At 37.0% G+C, this 18,960-nt stretch overlaps 1 protein-coding gene across 5 annotated transcripts in view; it reads right to left on the bottom strand.

Moving 5' to 3' along the window:
- The window catches only part of GCA (grancalcin), a 44,241-nt gene that overhangs the window by 15,167 nt on the left and 10,114 nt on the right, over window positions 1–18,960 (bottom strand). For 2 of the 5 annotated variants that reach the window (XM_070581426.1, XM_070581427.1), the window contains 4 exons: window positions 5,225–5,398; window positions 2,490–2,559; window positions 1,567–1,610; window positions 1,129–1,276 (listed from right to left, as the gene is read on the bottom strand). In XM_070581426.1, coding sequence (XP_070437527.1) covers window positions 1,129–1,276; window positions 1,567–1,610; window positions 2,490–2,559; window positions 5,225–5,377 — 415 coding nt within the window. In that variant the 5' untranslated portion in view covers window positions 5,378–5,398. Of the gene's footprint in view, window positions 1–1,128; window positions 1,277–1,566; window positions 1,611–2,489; window positions 2,560–5,224; window positions 5,399–9,967; window positions 10,132–10,210; window positions 10,474–18,960 lie in introns of those variants that run through there. The other 3 variants (XM_008525451.2, XM_070581425.1, XM_070581428.1) reach the window with 3 other exon arrangements.

Genomic DNA, 18,960 nt, shown 5'->3' with positions numbered 1-18,960 from the left:
CTAATATAATTATATACAATGCATTTTGAACTTCCCATTAGAGGGGTATGATCTGGATGTGGTACTGATAAAATTCTTAAGATTTCCCATAGCATTCTAAGCAAAATAATATGAATAATTTTAAACCTATCTGAAGATCTTAAATTTGAATAATCCAGAATACCTCTTTGTTACCCTCGACTGCCTATGTGAACTCTTTGGTGGCTTTCCATTTTGCAAAAGGTTATATTAATTTTCCAACGTTATGCTGAATTAAAGACCAAGTTTAAACCACTGGGTATTAAGCCTCTTTATACGGCCAGGATTGTCCCTAAAATCACCATCTGTTAAATTAAAATATCCACTTATAAAACAAATCACTGGTTGTCACTTCTTTAAATTAGAATTTGAGATAATTTGCATTGGGTTCAGATTTTAACTTCAAAAAGTTAATTTTCTTACAAATGTATTTTGTTTAGAAATGAGTATAAATTAAAATGACAAGGGTAAACACAATTAAAAGGACTACTTACAACTGCATTAACTCTAAGCAAATTAAATACCACTGCATATTAGCACTTTTTGAAAGAAAGTAGACTGAGAATCTTAGCTTACCAGAGATTTGATTAAAAAGTTACATTCTTTTAACATATTCTAAAATGCAGACTTCCCATTTTGGGATATTTTTATCTCTAGTGTGTGTTCTATACTACACAAGAAAAAGAAGAAAAACAAAAAACATGGTTTTGACTGCTGAAAAGCTAGACTACGATATGGAGACCTGTAATTGACTGAGATAAGCCTTTGTTGTCAAATTAAAGATCTTACCAAGTCAGCAAAGAACACAACGTAAATGCTAAGTGAGTACTAACAATTAGAGGAATAAATTTAATATACTCAACAGAGAAAATTCAGAAATTATTTTATCAACCAGAATGCATGAATGACCATCTTTTGAAAAAGTCATAGATAAATGGTTTTGTTAAAGGTCTAAAGACAAAATTTATCTACAACCCTGAAATCAAACTAGGTAACTGCGGATCAAATAATCTCTCTCTTTATTACCTAGCAAATTGCAACAATTAAGATTCATCTGATCTAAGAACAAAGACAACCTGGACAGATTCTAAAGAATGTTAATATTCTTACCCATAGCAGCAATAGCTTGATTCAATTCATGATGCTCTACTGTGCCACTCTGATCTTGATCAACAGTTATGAAGTTTTGCTTCCAGGCATTAAGAGCTGCCCAAAGTTCTTTGAATTCATTAAATCCCATCTTTCCTGTGTAATCTCTCTGATAGTTTTATTAAGAAACATAAATTCTGATACCAAAGAGAATTCATCTGACCCCAAACTCCAACGTACTGACTAAAAAATTGTTAGGATGCTTTCGTAAGAGTTAGTCAAATTTAGCATATGAATAGATTTCTGTGTAAAAAAAGGAAAAGCATGAATTTAAACAGGATCTTACAAAGTATTTTTAAACTCTCTGACTTACTATGGTCATTTATAACCAACAATTGCCTTAATATTCAGAAGCAATTATTCTATATTCTAGTATTTTCTATTTTTATTCAAGGATACATCCAACATGGCAATCATAATTCTGCAGGTTTCCAAACTGAAGGCTATAAAACATATTTATTATTCCAATTGTTGTCTTGCCCAATTTTATTTATGTAAAATTATGATAATTTCTATTTTCGAAATATTTAAAAATTGCCAAAAACACACAATTACTCCATCAACAAACTTTGATGAAATGTTAGGCATCCATAGTAAAAAAGAAAAAGCTAAAGTAAAAATTACTACCCTCAAACTATTCACATCTAGCACAGGGATTTAGGTAATTAAATAAGCAATTATAAAATAAGTGAAAATTATTGTCATGGGGAAAACAGCTCTGGTCTTCCTAACATAAATGACAAGTTGGGTTTAAGTAGAAGTTTGGCATATACTGTGATTACAAAACTTGAAAGAGTTAGAGATTTAGTTCAAGCTTGGGATTTATGTGAAGCAGTGGCATAGGATGACATCAGAAAGGCAGATGAAGACCAGATCATGAAAGTCTTGAATGCCACCCTAACTGAAGTCACTGAAGGATTTTCAGGAGCAGAGGGGCAATTCTAAAATGTCCATTTCAGAGCATTAGTTTACAATGAACAAACTATAGAAGGATGAGACTGGATATAGATAAATCATCTGGTAGTGTATGGCAATCGACCAAGCAAGAAAAAAATGAGCTTCTGGACAGAAGCAACTGTTTTTCCTTGGGGGAAGGGAAAAGAAAGGAAGAAGAAATAAATATGAGTGGTTAACATTGGAGAGATAGAAATGGACGATGAATAGTTATTTTCATTACAAGCTTTGGAGAATTATGTGACTTTTTCAACTACGCGTATATATATCTGTGATAAAAATTTTTTTTTAAATATTTTAAGTACAGGGACAAAAACGTCTGAAAATTAATTCCTATTCCAATTTTAATGGGGTGGGGGAGATCTCACGAGAATAAGTTCCAGTGATTCCAGACTGTGTCAAACATTTCTGGAGTTCTTCAGCATCCACTTCACCATCCTGTTAAAAAATAATTATAGACTGATTTACCGCGCAGTTATATAAATATGCATTCTTCAAAACATTATTCTATTATCAACTATATAATTACAGAAATATTAACAGCAAAGAACATCATACAACATGAACAATTTTTTCACAAATTACATTCTACTAATTTTTTAAGCATTTCAAATATAATTTATTTTCTCTGCTTCTGAAAAATAGCATAATCACTCTGTCCTATAATAGCTCAAAATAATATCTTGTGAGAATCATTGTACTTCTACTTAAAATAGTTAGAAAAATGCTTCAAATGTGTTCTGAAAAGTCTCAAAAACTTTCCCCTTGTGCCCCTTTTGGGGCAGATTATTTCTACAGGATAGTGAAACTTTAAGTGGAAGGACAAATATTTTTTTGACCACCACCATTACCCCCAGCAAAATTTTAGAGTCCTCCTACATTTCGTTGCTATTCTTCTGATTACTGACCAAACATTCTTATTTGAACTTATGGAAAATAAAAGTTTTTAATGCAAACAAGAAATCACAAGAGAAGCAAAACAGGTTGAATATTCTCATTATGATTCAGTACCTCATTCTATTTTCTAAAAAAATACAGAGTAATTTACCTGGAAGTATCACATACATTGTCACAAATGCAAAACAAGAGCTCTGAGAAAGGATCAAGGAGGCAAATTTAAAATATGTACTTTGTGAGGCTGGCCCAGTGGTGTAGTGGTTAAGTTCGTGCACTCTGCTTTGGTGGCCTGGGGTTCACAGGTTCAGATCCTAGGGACACCTACACACCACTCATCGAGCCATGCTGTGGCAGTGTCCCATGTACAAAATAGAGGAAGACTGGCACAGATGTCAGCTCAGGGCGAATATCCCTCAAGCAAAAAGAGGAAGACTGGCAACAGTTGTTGGCCCAGGGTCAATCTTCCTCACTTGCCCCCCAAAAAAGGTACTTTGTAAGAGACCTAAGAAACAAAAAAAACTTTTACAAACTACTTCTAAGAAGTATTATAAACATTCATGGTCTATGGATCTTTAGCAAGGAACTCCTTATAACAAAAATTCCAGCAGTTCTAACACAGGAATTAAAAAATACTGAGAAGCATTCTTCTTAATGGACCATCCATGTAGTATTTCCTACACAAAGTAGCTTAGTGCCCTTTTCTCTGTCATGCATATTTTTGGAAATTTGCTTACAAAATTTTAAATTCTGTAGTTAGAAAATCATACTTTAAAAAAATTAGCCATATTTTTAGATTGGGAGCTGGGTTAGAAATTTCTCCTCCAATGATAAAGACTTTAGAAGGAATTTTTATTTAATCAACAATTACCTACTTCCCTATTATATCAAATCATTATTATATTTCAAGACTAAAAATTATACACTTCTAACATGACCTAAGAAGAAATTTTCAGGTAAAAAAACAAAAAAAACCCCAATGAATGAAGTTCACAGCTGCCACTGTCAATAATATCTCAGTGAAATGAAGACAGAAATGCCTGGTCGTTGTCAATTATCAGAAAGTAAATTTTAAAAGGCAATCCTTTACAAATAATTAAAACAGAAGAATAGAAACAAAGGTAGAAAATGATTTTTCTGTTTTTTAACTTAAAAAACATCTTCTACCTTCTAGTACACCAAAGATAACATGGTTACAAATTATTTTTTCCTTTAACTTTTCTCAAGTAGGAAAATGGTGTTCTATCTGAGGACAAAATTAATGAGAATTACTAAGGCTCATCAATTTTTTCTCATTTATCAAAATAATGCATTGTGAAAACAACAAGCTCAAACTTAAAACTTTCTAGAAAAGAGAAATTTGAATTTACTAAAAATCTAGCCCAACCCAATTAAAGGAGGGGAAATTAATTCAATGTGGTCTGGTGATAATTTCTGTTCAAGTATGAGCTTCCTCTGTAACACTTCACACAGAAGTCTGCTTAGTGCACAGAGGACCTTTCTCTAAATTCTATATTTCCAGAGACACAGAAGAAGGAACCTTGAAGAGTATATAGGTTCTTTTGTATAGGAAGAACAAAGTTTATAGAGAAAGCAAAGTTGAAAAGTATGTTAAGAAAATATCCTCTATTTCTAGTAAAGCATATGAGATCTAGTAAACACTTAAGTGAATGAATAATGCAGGAAAAATGTTATCACAGTTCTACAAAATTCTAACTATTCAATATATTTTTCTTGACCAGTATAAAAGAAGATATGGACTGTGACTAGGGCTTAAGTCTGAATGTCTGTCTCTGCTCATTAGTCTGGACCTCCATTCTGGCCTGTCTTCTTTACCTTTTCCTGATCTGCCTTACCATCAAGACTCTCCCAGAACCACTCACAACTTACAAGTCTCCTTTCTGATACTCTGGCCCAGCTTCTGTAAGGAGATTTACAGGCAGATCTGTGTTCAAATCCTCTCTGGCTTAGTCTCCATGCATCACCCTGTTTCCTCTTTTAGTTTGTGTCAAGCATTATACCAACAGACTTTTAAAAATGAAATAACTATGACTACCCTCATCTCTGATCTCAGGAAGAAAAGCAGTCTAGTTTAAAACACAAATTTCATATACATTTAAAATGATATATTAAGGAAAAGAGTTCACATTTCTTTTAAATAGCAATCATTTTGTAAATTGGTCTTTGTGCAATCCACTTAGCATCTCACCTGTCCAGCAACAGCAGTGAAGTAAGTCCACATGGGGTCTCCCGCTGAGGAATAACTGTCTGAATATGCTGGGTACCCAGAATATCCACCAGGGAGCATGTTTGGCCCTGTTCCTGGCACTGGCTGTCCCATTTGCATCTGCATTCCTGGCATCTGACCACTAAAATTTCCAAACTATAAGAGTGAAAAAGGAGAAAGTTATTAATACAAATATTACCTATCTTCCACTAAAGTTACTTTAAAAGAAAATATTTATGAGAAGGCCTTTGAGAAGCAAGAATAGTGTTACCGAAAGCTTCCAGATTCACTATCACAAAAGCTGTTAGCTACAAAATGGTAGACATCCTCCATTAGGACATAATTCAGTCCATTAACATGTTATCCAGCATTAAAAGAACTTTAAAGAAAAAAGAAGTCTCTGGCCTCTCAGAACTTAGTCTAACAGATGAACATGAGGCACAATTTTAAAAAGTGTTTACCATCATCATCACTGAAATAAACCAAAAGTAAAAAATACAAGAAAATTTCACCTATAGTAAAACCAAGTAGAAGTAAATCTCAAGACACATACTTTGAAGAATACATGGTAAACACAATGCAATTGTGACCTAATCATGGGAAGCTGCATAGGGCTGAAACACTCTCGCTACCAGAAAATATTCTTAAAAAAGCAAGACCCCAATGAACAGATCAATAAAGTGATAATTCCAACAACAGTCCTCTTAAAAACTATTAAGAATCGGGGCTGGCCCCGTGGCCGAGTGGTTAAGTTCGCGCGCTCCGCTGCAGGCGGCCCAGTGTTTCGTTGGTTCGAATCCTGGGTGCGGACATGGCACTGCTCATCAGACCACGCTGAGGCAGCGTCCCACATGCCACAACTAGAAGGACCCACAACGAAATATACAACTATGTACCGGGGGGCTTTGGGGAGAAAAAAGGAGAAAAATAAAATCTTTAAAAAAAAAAAAAAAAAACTATTAAGAATAACAAACACAAGAATACCAACAAAAACACAAAGCTACTATTTATTGAGAGCTTTTCATATCCCAGGTACTGTTCTGAGTACTTTCCATCTATGATATAATTTGATTTTCCAACAACTCTATGAGGTAAAAGTATTATGGCCTTTTAGCAGCTGAGGACCTGAAACTTTAAGAAGTTTCCTGAATTGGTTAAGGTCAAATAACGAGTAAAAAGCAAATGATGATTCAAATACAGACAGTCTGACCCCAGAGGCTACATATTGTTTGTTCCTCCTAGAGTTCTGGTTTCTCTCTTCTTTTCACTTTTGGTATACATTTTTAACACCTTAGAAAGGCATTTTACTCAGTATTTTTATGAGTCAGGAAGAGGAAAAAGTATCAAGAATGTTAGAAAGTTCATTATTCCAATCTGAACAAAAATCATCCTGACCCGCATCCTTGAAGGATGAGCAGAAATTGCCAGAAGGCAAAAAGAGAAAAGAATTCAAAGTATTAGGGAGGGTAGGAGGAAAGGCAGGAGCCTTTGGAGCAGGTAAGGGCAAAGGTATGGAGGAATACTGGAGCACCAGGAAATGGGCTCAAGAGGGTGGTCAAAACCTTTGTTTAGAGGACAAATCTAAACCCAGATTAGCAAAACCCCCAACGCAGCTTTTGCTCTGAGAGCATGTAGCAATAACAAAGAGGTAGACTTTGGTTCCAAGGCCTCCAAGGCCACAGAGAGTAATCAAGGCCACAGACAGATCCAAGAATTTAAGGCTCATTGAAGATTCTTGCCACCTTACCTTCACATAAGAAAACAAACTGAAAAACTTTTTATATAAGCATATTAGTGAAAAGCTAATATTGAAGTAGTATCAAATGACAGGGTATGGACGCTCTACTGTGGCATCGCCATTTGTGCCTTGAGGGTTCAACACACTTGTTTTAACCAAAGTCAGGCAAGCTGTATTATACGAAGAATCTGTTCTTAGGAATGACCTTCTTTCTACCTTTTCTTCCTGACTTCCAGCATTAACCTCCCCCAAATCCAAAAATGTGAGAGCCTAGTAGTGGTCAGATTAAAGATGGTTGCAGATTCTTTGCCACTTCTCCCATGCAAAGGGAAAGACTATTTCTCCACTCCCTCGAATCTGGGCTGGGCCTGCTTTAGCTTCATCAGGTGGAATATGGTAGAAATTGCACCATGTCCGTTCCAGGCTTAAGACTTTAAGAGGACTGGCAGCTTCTGTTTCTCTCTCTTAGAACACAGCCAGCATGAAGAAGCCCAAGACTCATGTAGAAGGGCCGATGTGAAGGGGAACTGGGGCCTCTGGCCAACAAGGTTAACCTCTAAAAATAGTTTCTATAAATTCATATTTCAGATTGTCTTCTTGATAGTTTAAAATGAGTTAAAACTCATCATTACATCATCATTTTTATTACCTAATAATGTGACTAAAGAAAAGCTTGGACTTAAAAGTATCAATGATGTCATTTTCATGCTATTTTGCACATTTTTGAATCTTTATTATTATCTTTGATCTCTAGTTTCTTCCCAGAAATTTTCAAACTACTTGTCCATTTTGTGATGGTTAGTTAAAACTAGATCATATAATCTGTAACCCCAGAGAACTCTGAACACATAAACTGTAATAAGTCACCATAGGCCGACAGGAGACAAGTGAGAGGCCAACGTATAGAACTCCACCTCCTCCCTCAGGATACCACCAACACCTACACGAGGGTTCTTCAAACATTTTGCTTCCCTATCCCTAAAAAATTTTCTTAAATTATATACCTTTCCTCACAGTTTATGTTGACATATAAAGTTTTTATCTTAAGTTTGAATAGTTATAAAAAAATGCAATACCCAACATAATTACAAATCTCAAGATTTACAAATAAAATTTTGCATCACTCTTTGGAAAGTATCCTCTGTTATCTACACACTATAATGATCTGATACCTGCTCCCATCCATTTTAAAAAAGGCATGAAAAGGCTTTTCTGCAACATTTAGAAATTTTACATTTTTCCTTTTACTCTTTGAATTCATTTTTTATTCTATTACTTCCATGAATATCTAATCCGTGTTTTATGCTTAAAATGTATTTTCATGTTTGAAAATACTGATCCCTGTCATACTTACCTAAAATAAAACTATTTATATAAGTTGAAATTTTAAATTTTGTTTTATTTCCTGTGGCCATAATGAGAAACAGAGAAACAGAGAAAAAAATCTCTTGAGATTGAGTTATAATTTGTATTAGTACACAATAAGTAAAAAATATATATATTACAATTTTGATAAACAATTGTTAAAGAAGACAAAATTTATCAGAAATGAATTTTCTAATGAGATGAATCATGCACTTAATTAGATAAAAGTATACTATCAAAACAAATAGGTCTAGCAGCTAACATATTTTATATTTTGTTAAAAGAATATAGGAAACATTAATAAGAGGCAGATTGACTATAAGTAATATGATTTATAAAACAGTTTTAAGTATCTCATTAATATACTCTGAGTAAAGAAATCATATGTTTTATTTGTAAATTTTATCCAATGCATCTCTAAATATTTCCATTACATTTAAAAGAATCAGTCTCACTAATCTACATGCTTCAGCTATTCGAGGCTACTTTTCCTTCCAGCTACTAATGATGAGTGTGAGAACAGCTGAAAGAGCTGCTATGTTTAAGCAAATGGAAAAGGGCATTTAAATGTTCAAAACACATACAGGTCTTGTCTTTACTTTGCAGAGTAGGACTCTCCATCAAATACATGCACTCTTTAACAAAAGCAGGGGTAAGGTAGTACCAAATTCTTCGAATGAAAACTTACTACTCTCACCACCCCCTCTATCATCTTTATGACTTCAGAACACACAATAGTTATAAAAATACTACGTATCTAACAGCAAGCTTCACCCTAATGAAAATATGTAGAAGACACGGAAATTTTAAAACCCCCATGGGTTATGCCACCTTGACTAATCTTTGAAGGGGGATTTATCCTTATTACTTCCCCATTAAGTTTAAGGACTGATGAGGGGTAGAAATTGTAAAGTGCAAGACCCCAGGGGGAACTCTGGCAAGTTTTCAAGCAAACAATTTTAGGACCAGGAGCGAGTACGTGAGGAAGTTGAGGGTCTGGAAACTCATTCTCTTAAAAAAAAAAAATTCCCAAGTATTCCCAGGGGTCTGAGTAACTCTTTGAAGACCACTGCCAAATGACAGTGTTAAGTTCTATATTATATATTAGTAAAGCTCAATTTCTCTTTCTAGATATAAATAAATAGAAATAAAAATAGAAAATACGTTATTTTTTACCCACACCCCCAGTGGATCAGCCCGCACGCTCATTTTGTGAACAAAACGTGCTCACCCCACTTTGGAGATCATGACATAAGTACTGAAGGTCTGGGCTCTTTTCTAAGAAGAAAAAGCAAGCCATCAGGATACTAGTGACAACTTTCAACTCTCAAAGATGATGAAGATAAACAGTTACGTAAGAAAGAGTAACCCTCCCCACCCCATCACCCCAAAACTCTACAAGAACAGATTGTCCTTGGTAGAACAACAAGGATTAGAAGACATTTAGCATATCTTAACTTATTCATAAGTAACTGAAAGGACAAAAAACAAGAAGTGGTCAGAAAATTCCGAAAGAGGACGTCTCGCAAAACTGAGGGGGGAGGAGGTGGACCGCAAAAGATTACTGGAACAAGAAGAGTGCGTGGTTCTCCATTCCAGGAAAGAAATGTTTAAAAACACACCACATCCTTGGCTGGCCACGGACGCGCCGAAAGGGCCCTCAGGGACCGGAATACCTGCGGCTCCCCGCTGGGCCCGGCCCGGCCCGGCCCGTGCACTAGCACCGAGCGGAGCGCCGGCAGCCGCCGGGTACCAGAGGCCAGCGAAGGAAGCAGGGACCGAGGGCGGACTGGCACGTTGGCACCGCCTGCAAGGGCGCCACACCCCGAGGGGGCGGAGGCCGCGGCGAAGCAGCCTGGACTCACCCCTCCTCCGTATCCCGGGTAGGCCATGACGAGCCGCGCGAGCGTTCCCCGTGCCCCTTCGAGGCCGCCTCCGCCCTGCGGAAAAACGGCGCCGGAACAGGTGCTTTTGCAGGTGAGGCTGAAAGCACGCTTACCACACTGTTCGCTTCCCCGAGACCGCCCCCTCCTGGAGCTCAGCCCCGCCCTACTCGGTTCCGATTGGCTGAGTCTCACTCTTCACCGCCCACACTGCTGTAGGCCACCCCTTCCCAGAGCATAGTCCCACCCATCTGGTCTCTGATTGGCTTTACGTACCCATCCCCTTCCTCCTCGGCTCCTATTGGCTCGGTCAGGTCTCGCGCTCTCTCTTCACAACCGCGAAAAAGCCTTTGCCGCGGTAACTTCCAGCCCCTTTGGAAAGGCTCTCCGCTGTGAAGTTTCTTTGCTCTGTTTAGAAACCTGACACTGCCTGGTCCATGACTTCTTTTAACCTACTCCTCTGCTCTTCTGAGCTGAACTTCCAAATACACATGTATAAATTTAAAAGTTGCAGAGTTAGTCACTTTTATTTTTGCATGGCGTTGATGTCACATCATCAAAACTTTGAAACCTTGACCTCTGCCCCAAGGGGACTTTCTAAGCCAAATAAAACCCACTAGACGCTAAATTTTAGCAAAAGGTTATTTGCAATTTGTTTGATAGATAAATGGTGTCTAGAGTAGCCAGATTTAGCAAATAAAAGTACAGGATGTCCAGTTAAATGTCATTTTAAATAAACAATGATTTTTTTAAAAATATAAGAATGTCTCAAATATAGCAGTAGACACGGATTTACTAAAAAATTATTGTCTATTTATACACTAATAATATCCAGGAAGTCCTGTATATTATCTGGCAACCCTGCCAATGATTCAACCTTTGGGCAAACTCTTAAATTGTGCCTCCTGATTATATCTACTGAGAGGAACAGGTCGGTTTTATCACTGGATGAAAAGTTAAATGCTCAATTATTTTGATTTATTAAGTAATAGTAATTGAGTAAGTAGTTCTGCTTTTCTCTAGAACTGAAATGCACTTTGTAACTTCAGCTTTAAAAAGACAGGACACAAACACACACACAAACCAAAGGGTAAGAGCTTAAAGAGACCAGGATCATATTATTTTGAGTTGTCGCTGAAGAATAAGACAACCATTAAAATGTTTCTTACAAATAAAGATGTGGGGGAAAGTGTTTACCTATTTGCAGAGGAAATCAACCTTGCAAAGCTGAATAACTACTGCTCAGCTACATTACAGAGGAGGAACATGTTGAACTTTGTGAAACCTAATTTTATCAGGCAGAGGCGGAGAGAAAGGAAGATTGCTAACGTACAAGCCACTCTTGAGAAAGTATGCATTAGTTCCTCTAACATGATAAGAAATACTTCAGCCAATAGGGTTAAATTATTGGCATAAATGAATAGATGAATGGTGACAGTAAAGCCTACTTGATAAGAGAAAGGAGTGTCTGACTCATTAAAGCACCAAGGGATAAAGCAGTACAAAGCAAAACAAATTGTTGCAAAGTTTTATTCCAATTGACTAACTACATATTCAAAAACATACTCAGAGAGGATTGAGAGTTTTACATTTACAGTACTAGTCTAAACCTCTGGTCAGAATTTTTGTGCTTCTATTCATAATAGCCTTACTGATGCATTGCATTTGTGTATATTGGGAATCAAGTCTCCATGGGTCTTTTGCATTTCTACACAGATAGTTTCAAAGATAGAGATAGTATTTCCCTCAAGGGCAGAGAGAATATTTGTTGCAGGATAACAAAAATAATCTCTCCCTCCAGGGCAAAGTTTGGGTAGGTTTGCTAGCAGGACTTTCATAAGCTCAGAGTTCCTCCTTCTGATACAAACCTACTGCTTGTACAGCACCTGCCTAGAGGCTCCATTTCCCTCTGTGGGACTTCAGAACAAGAGGAATCTATGAGAGCCTGAAGCTCATGCTACCTGTTGTGTCTTGAATAATAAAGTCCTTTGTCTCTGATGGATGAATCTCCTGCCTTCTATGAAACTGTGGCAGGCTACTTATCAGCATGCAAGTAGGATAAAATACCAGATCCTTCACAGTTCTTAGCAATGTATCTCTTTCTGAGAGAAAGAGCCACCCAGGGAAGTTCGTATTGAAGGGCAGCAGAATATGCCACCCCAAAATTTGTCACTTTGGCATGAAGATTATTTTGAACTTCAGGTAACTGAGAAACAGAAACAAGAAAACCTCTCTGCTCCCTCTCTATTTGCCTAAAAGCAAGACTATATCTACAAAAGTGTCCCTGTTCCTCTCTCTGCCAGGAAGGACAAAGATTAATACTCTGAGACAACTGTAGACTCTTATTAATGGAGAAGGCAGGGACTTAAATCTGTCTAACAAACCTTTCAGTTGTTTACCCTGTTTTCCAGGTAACCTCCCCAAAGCTAGTCTACCCCACACCTTTCTTTCTTTTTTTTTCTCTTTAGCTGAACATGGTATTTAAGCTGGAGTTCAAAGCCACCTCTGAGAGTTACTCATTTTTCCCTGGATGTCTCCCCCATATACACGACAACACATGTTAACAAACTTCTGGGTTTTTTCCTGTTGTTAATCTGTCTTTTATTATAGGGATCTCAGCCAAGAACTCAGAAGGGTAAAGGGAAATTGTTTTACCTCCTGTACACTACTATAAGAGATACAGAAAAAAACTTTCAATACCACAGTCTGCAGCATTTCTCTCTCTCTAAACCTTGTATTTCAAATTATAAATTTTCTAGTATAGGAAATTAAAAACTCAAATGAGCCTATGAAGAGGGTTTTTTTTAGTAATAGTAATGAAAATGTGCCTCCATAATTCAGTTAGTATTGCATGAACAATATCATTTTATGAAAATGTAATACATAAAAAAATTTTTAATTATACATTTTTCTTTTCAGAAAATACTCCATAATTCCATAAAAATAGCTGTTTATACGGTGAATTCTATGTAACAGGTACCGTATGTTGTGAGGTGTTATTCCTCAAAACAACTTTGTCTGGTATGTGCTATTATTATCTCCATTTTACAAATGCAAAAAGTAGGGAGTTAGATGTCACTTATCCATAGTTGCATAGTTAGTAGCCAAATTGAGATTAGAGTCCAGGCGGTTTGGCTGCAGAATGTGGTCTCTTAAACAATGCATTTTCCCTTCCTTCCCCACCCCCAACCACAGTCAAATATATTTCAAAATATAATAAAAATTATTTACACTATAAGAGGAGAAAGTTTAAGAAGTAGAAAAATGGCACACCAATCACTAGAGGAACAGACAAGAAAATGCATGATTTTGACTAAGATTAGCCAATCTAATTACTTTCCTTACACAGGACACATGCTTTCTGGTGACCATAAAGCTTTCATGATTATGTCCACTTATGGTATTTCTTCTGAATCTTGGAGGCCTTTGGTCTTATCATAAATTTAGATATTCAATTGACCAGTACATTTTCCTAAACACCGAATTGATTATGCTTCCCTTTCCTGTCTGTAGACCTCATTTTCTCTTTCCCTCTATATGAATGGAGGTGGGGGTGGGGAGAGAGGAACACGAGAGACAAGAGTAAAAATCTTACTGCTCCTCAGCAAACTTCAGTTCCAGAGCCAGAGCCTCTCGCTCTCATAGAAATCACTTATATACTATATATCACTAAGAAATCTCACTGACAAAGGGTAATTCATTTATTCAACAAATATTTATGGAGCACCTATAATGTAGGACTAGTTTAGATGGAAAAAAATACACCAACGGGGGAGGGATGTCCTTGTCTTTCTGGAGCTTACATTCTAGCAGAGAGAAAAGACAACAAGTAAAGATAATAAAACATATAGTATGTTAGAAGATGATAAATGCTATGGAACAAAAGGAAAACGGAAGCAGGGGGAGGGAGGTGACAGAGTAGGTTGCAGTACTAAATGGGAGGCTCAAAGTAGCCTCATTAAGTAGGTGAGATTTGAGCAAAGACTTAAAGGACGTGAACAAGTTGGATATGTAGTTATCTGTAGGAAGACTATTCCAGGTAGAACTCGAGCTATGGTCCTAAGGCAGAAGGCTGCTGACCTGTTTAAAGAACAGCAAAGAGGAATGAGTCTGGTGTGGACTGCGCAAGCGGGAAAGTCGTAAGAGTGGTTACAGAGCAGGGCCATTGGGGCAGATTATGTGGGCCTTTACAGGCCATTATAAGGACTTTCCGTTATACTCTTGATGAGATAAGGAGCCACTGAAGGGTGTGGAGCCATAGTGGGACATGATATGACTTAATTTTTAAAGGATCACTCTTTCAGCTGTGTTGATGATAGACTGAAGGAGGTTAGCGTAGAAGCAAGGAGATCTGTGAGCAATCTGTTGGTACTTTAGAGATGCTGGTGACTTACCAGAGTGTAGCAGTTGAGATGGTGAGCAGTGGTGAGATTATTTTCTATTTTTAAGGTATTACCCTCAGGATTCACTGATGTTTTGGATTTGCCCATTAATGACATGATGACAAAGATTTTCTCCTTGACCAAACTCAAGCCAGGTTCTTCTGAGACCTCCTCTGGACTAGGCCTTAATCCTGGCCTATAAAGACTTGAACAAACACTGACATAGTTTCTGACAGCTCAAGACTGCATCCCTAGGATGACCCTAGCCCTCCTTAAAGTGCCTACCTGAGAAAACTCAAGGCTGCCAAAGAATTTACTGTTTGTCCCAACCGACACCTGAAGGTAGGCCCCTGTCCCCCAGTCTCTGTGGCATGTAGGAGCCTAACTTCACTTAGCACCAGTTAGCAAACCCAGATGGGTTTCACATGGACTAGTATCGACACATCTTCCTGTTTTTTGTAATTTTTCACTTCCCTGACTCCACAGAGCCCCACTTGCTCCTTCCCTATTCCCTTATTCTCCCTTTAAAAAGCCCAGTCACCTCTGTACAAATCAAAGTTGAATTCAGTTCACAGCGGACTCTTTTCCCTGTTATTAATAGTATATCAATTAAAATCATCCTTACCACTTTAACTAGAGTCCAGCTTTGTTTATCTTTGCCAGTGGTGGAGACTGGAGGAAGAGCTGTTTGAAATGAGCAAATCAGAAATCAATATTGGGCATGTAAGATCTGAGAAGCCTATGAGTCTCAAATGTTAAGTAGGTTGTTGATCCAAGAGGCTGGCTGGAGTGAACAGCTTAGCTAGCCAGGGTGCCTACCAACCACTCAGCATCTGCATCTTAATGAACCTTGATTCTCCCCTTGGGACATATGCAGCAACTGTTGAGAAGTAGTGAAGAACTTAGTGGGAGGTGGGAGGTGCTCGTCCAATATAGCCCTAAAATGAAAATTAATTGCTCATGCTGGTGATGACAGTGAGAAGGGCCCCAGAAATTAGTGCCTCTTTGACATCATTGTCCATAACAATTAATGAATAATAGAAATAGCTTTATGACCTAGTGGATTAAAGTTGTGGCTTATTATATAAGCAAATGATTCTGGCAACATTTAAATCCATGTAGCTTGAGAAACTACATAAACAGTGTCCGAGTCAGCTCATGCTGCCATAACAAAATACCATAGACTGGATGGCTTACACAACAGGAATTTATTCCTCACAGTTTGGGAGACTGAAAGTACAAGATTAAGACGCCAGCAGGGTCCAGGGTCAGTGTCTGGTGAGAACTCCCTCCTTGGGTTACAGATGGCTGCCTTCTTGCTGTGTCCACACATGGCCTTTCCTCCGGAAGTGTGGGCAGACAGAGGAAGCAAGATCTCTGATGTCTCTTCTTAGAAGGGCACTAATCCCATCATGTGGGTCATACCTTCATAACCTCATCTAAACCTAATTTCTATCCAATGACCCCATCTCTAAATACCATCGCACTAGAGATTAGGGCTTTAACAAATGAATTTTAGGGGGACACAGTTCAGTCTACAGCACACAAAGTCTGAAAGGTGAGAAAAAAGGGACACTTAGTCATAATGTCTACTGTTGTGTTGTCACCTTGGATCCACCCTAGTATTTATTTATCTATTTCATACTGAAATGTACTCACATAGATTTCATGCCATAGTTTTAATTGATATACATGCAATAATTAAAATATTTTCTCCAGAATTATTCATTGTGTTTTTAATATGGAACAGTGAAGGTTCTATATTTGTTATTTGCATAAAGCATAAAAAATATGACAGTATAAAATGAAGCCATCCAGTAGTAATTTCATTATAAGTTCAAAACTGTTTCTTTCAGCAACTGCCTAAGGGTTACTGCCCACTAGTGAGGACAGAGAGAAATAATAAGCTTCCTAAATGAGACAAAAATAAATATTATTTACCATTTATTACTGAGACTAGCCACATGACAAAGTGACCTTATTCAGCTAAGCTTTCAACAACACAGTTTTCTGTTTCTAAGTCTGGTAATATTAAGTACTCTTTTGGCAGAAGCACAAACTCTAAAGCAATTTAATAAACAGTAATGCATATATGAAAAGTGTCAACAGGACTCTTCAGAGTAGTGACAAATGATATAGTTTCTGAATATATACATCTTCACTTGAATTTTGAAGCCTTATTAAGTAATTTGGATTCAATGCAAACTTCTTTAGAAATGCATGTATATAATGTTGACTACAATGTGTCCACAACTAATGCTCAGTAAAAGCAACAACACTATGATTAATGGCCTCAATAAAGTAATCTGTTACTCAGGCAATGTTGGAAAAATACCTATCTTAAATCTTAAATGCAGGTTTCATGCTTGTGAATATCAATTAGACTTCATATTGATAACATGGGATCATACACTCACAAAACTGACTTTCTGGAAAGATATAAAGGAAATAATGTTGATTGAATACTTTTTTTGTTGGTGTTTATTCCTTTGCTAAGTAACTTGATTATGTATAATGTAAGTTAAGTTAAAGTGATCATGTTACAAAAAACTAAAAATGCTTTAATCAAAAACATAAAAGTGGCCTAATTCTTAAATAGATTATAGACTGGCTAAAAGCGAGATCATCCCATCTCCAAGCTAATCCTTAGGTATTTTGTGTATGTGTGAAGATACACAACACCCCACTCCCTAATTAATGTCAAACTAAAAAAATACAATTTATTTATTTATATAGTACATGATGCTTTTTACAGCTATTTTGAAGATTATCACATTTGATCTTCACAACAATCTTGTGAAATAAGTATCATGAATTGCATTTAAGAGGAAACTAAGATAGTAATAAATTGCATTGTGGATGTAGACACAGATCAAAACAATTACAAAATATTTTTAAAATAAAACATGACCTGATTAATTTTCATGTTTGGAAAATGACAACCCACAGTGCTCCTATAGTTTTGAACAAATGAATGAATGAAGTTCCATGCTTAAAGCTTTTTAAATTGCTTAAAATCTAAGAATTAAGCTATAAAGCACTTTATTGCATGAGTTATCCCAAATTAGAAATTGGAATAAAGTAAAAAGAAAAAAATTTGGTATTCTCCTTGTAAGATTCCTGAGGGTAGGAATTATGACATATGTTAACACAGATGAGGAACCATGATCAGTGATGGTGCCAGGAGTAACCCAGGTGGGTGTAACAAGCCCAGTTAATGCACCATCCAAGATCTGCTCAACTTTGCCTACCTTGGATATTTGCCTTGCTTTTTGGCCTTTAGCCATAAAATTCAATTGCTGTCATAACCACCAAAAAAGCAGATGGCACACTCAAACACAGTAACTGAAGAATTGTAATAAAGTCACTATTTACAAAGGTGTTGACATAGTTAAGAGACACCATTAAGCGATGGTATAGCATCTCAGTGCAAGCGACAGTGAGGATCCGTTACCACTTTAAGGCTGAGGAGCAAGGCGAGGAAGCCATTATTAAGACCCAGAGAAAGTAGCTGTATGGAGAGGGCCATTTGACCTTTAGTAAAAGGATGCATGATGAACTGGATGGAAAGGAGCTGAGGGAACCAATACTACAATCGCATTCTCTTCCCTGCCTCTGATCTCCTGCCAGGGCTTCCATTGACTGATCCCAATCAGAAGCCAGAGGAAAAGGGAGTTCATGGATGCAGTCCCTAAAGGTCAGCCTCCCAGGAAACAGTTCAGTGTAGAGGAGGGTGGAGCACGATCTTCAGAGGCAAGTGGAAAATATCAAAGACAGTGAAGAAAAAGAAATTCCACAACTTATACTTATGATCCTGCCAAAATTTAACTCTTCAATTAGAGACTCAACCTATGTAATTCTTCTGTAAGACAAAAATCCAGATAAATTATATAAAGTAAATATTTATAGAATAATTATATTGAATGGTGAATCTCTCTTTAATTAAATACAAATACTTGATCAAGCAACTAGGATATGTACAAGAGGGAGAGAGAATGAGAGGGAACTTAGGTTTTAGTTCAGCCACCATGATTCCAGTATGGACTTGAGCCACCCCTTACAAGAGGCACTATGGCAACCAGCCCAGGAGAAGGGAGCGAGGGAGAAAGGAGGATGAAAACTGGCAACAGAATCTTTAGGCCACAGTTTGCTCATTAATTGTCAAGATAGTAGTTAGTGATATCAGAAAACAAGAATTAAATGAAGAGAAAGTACGAAAAAGGGGTGGGTGGGGACATAGAAAGCAAATATCTAGGTATATGCATAAAAAAGATCAAATATTTATTTAAATTAAAATTCCTGTATAAAATGTCTTTCTGTACATTATTTTAAATAAATATGCACATAAAG

The sequence above is a fragment of the Equus przewalskii genome, chromosome 17 (assembly GCF_037783145.1).
Source record: "Equus przewalskii isolate Varuska chromosome 17, EquPr2, whole genome shotgun sequence".
Classification (NCBI taxonomy): domain Eukaryota; kingdom Metazoa; phylum Chordata; class Mammalia; order Perissodactyla; family Equidae; genus Equus; species Equus przewalskii.
This window is presented reverse-complemented; position numbering and strand designations above follow the sequence as displayed.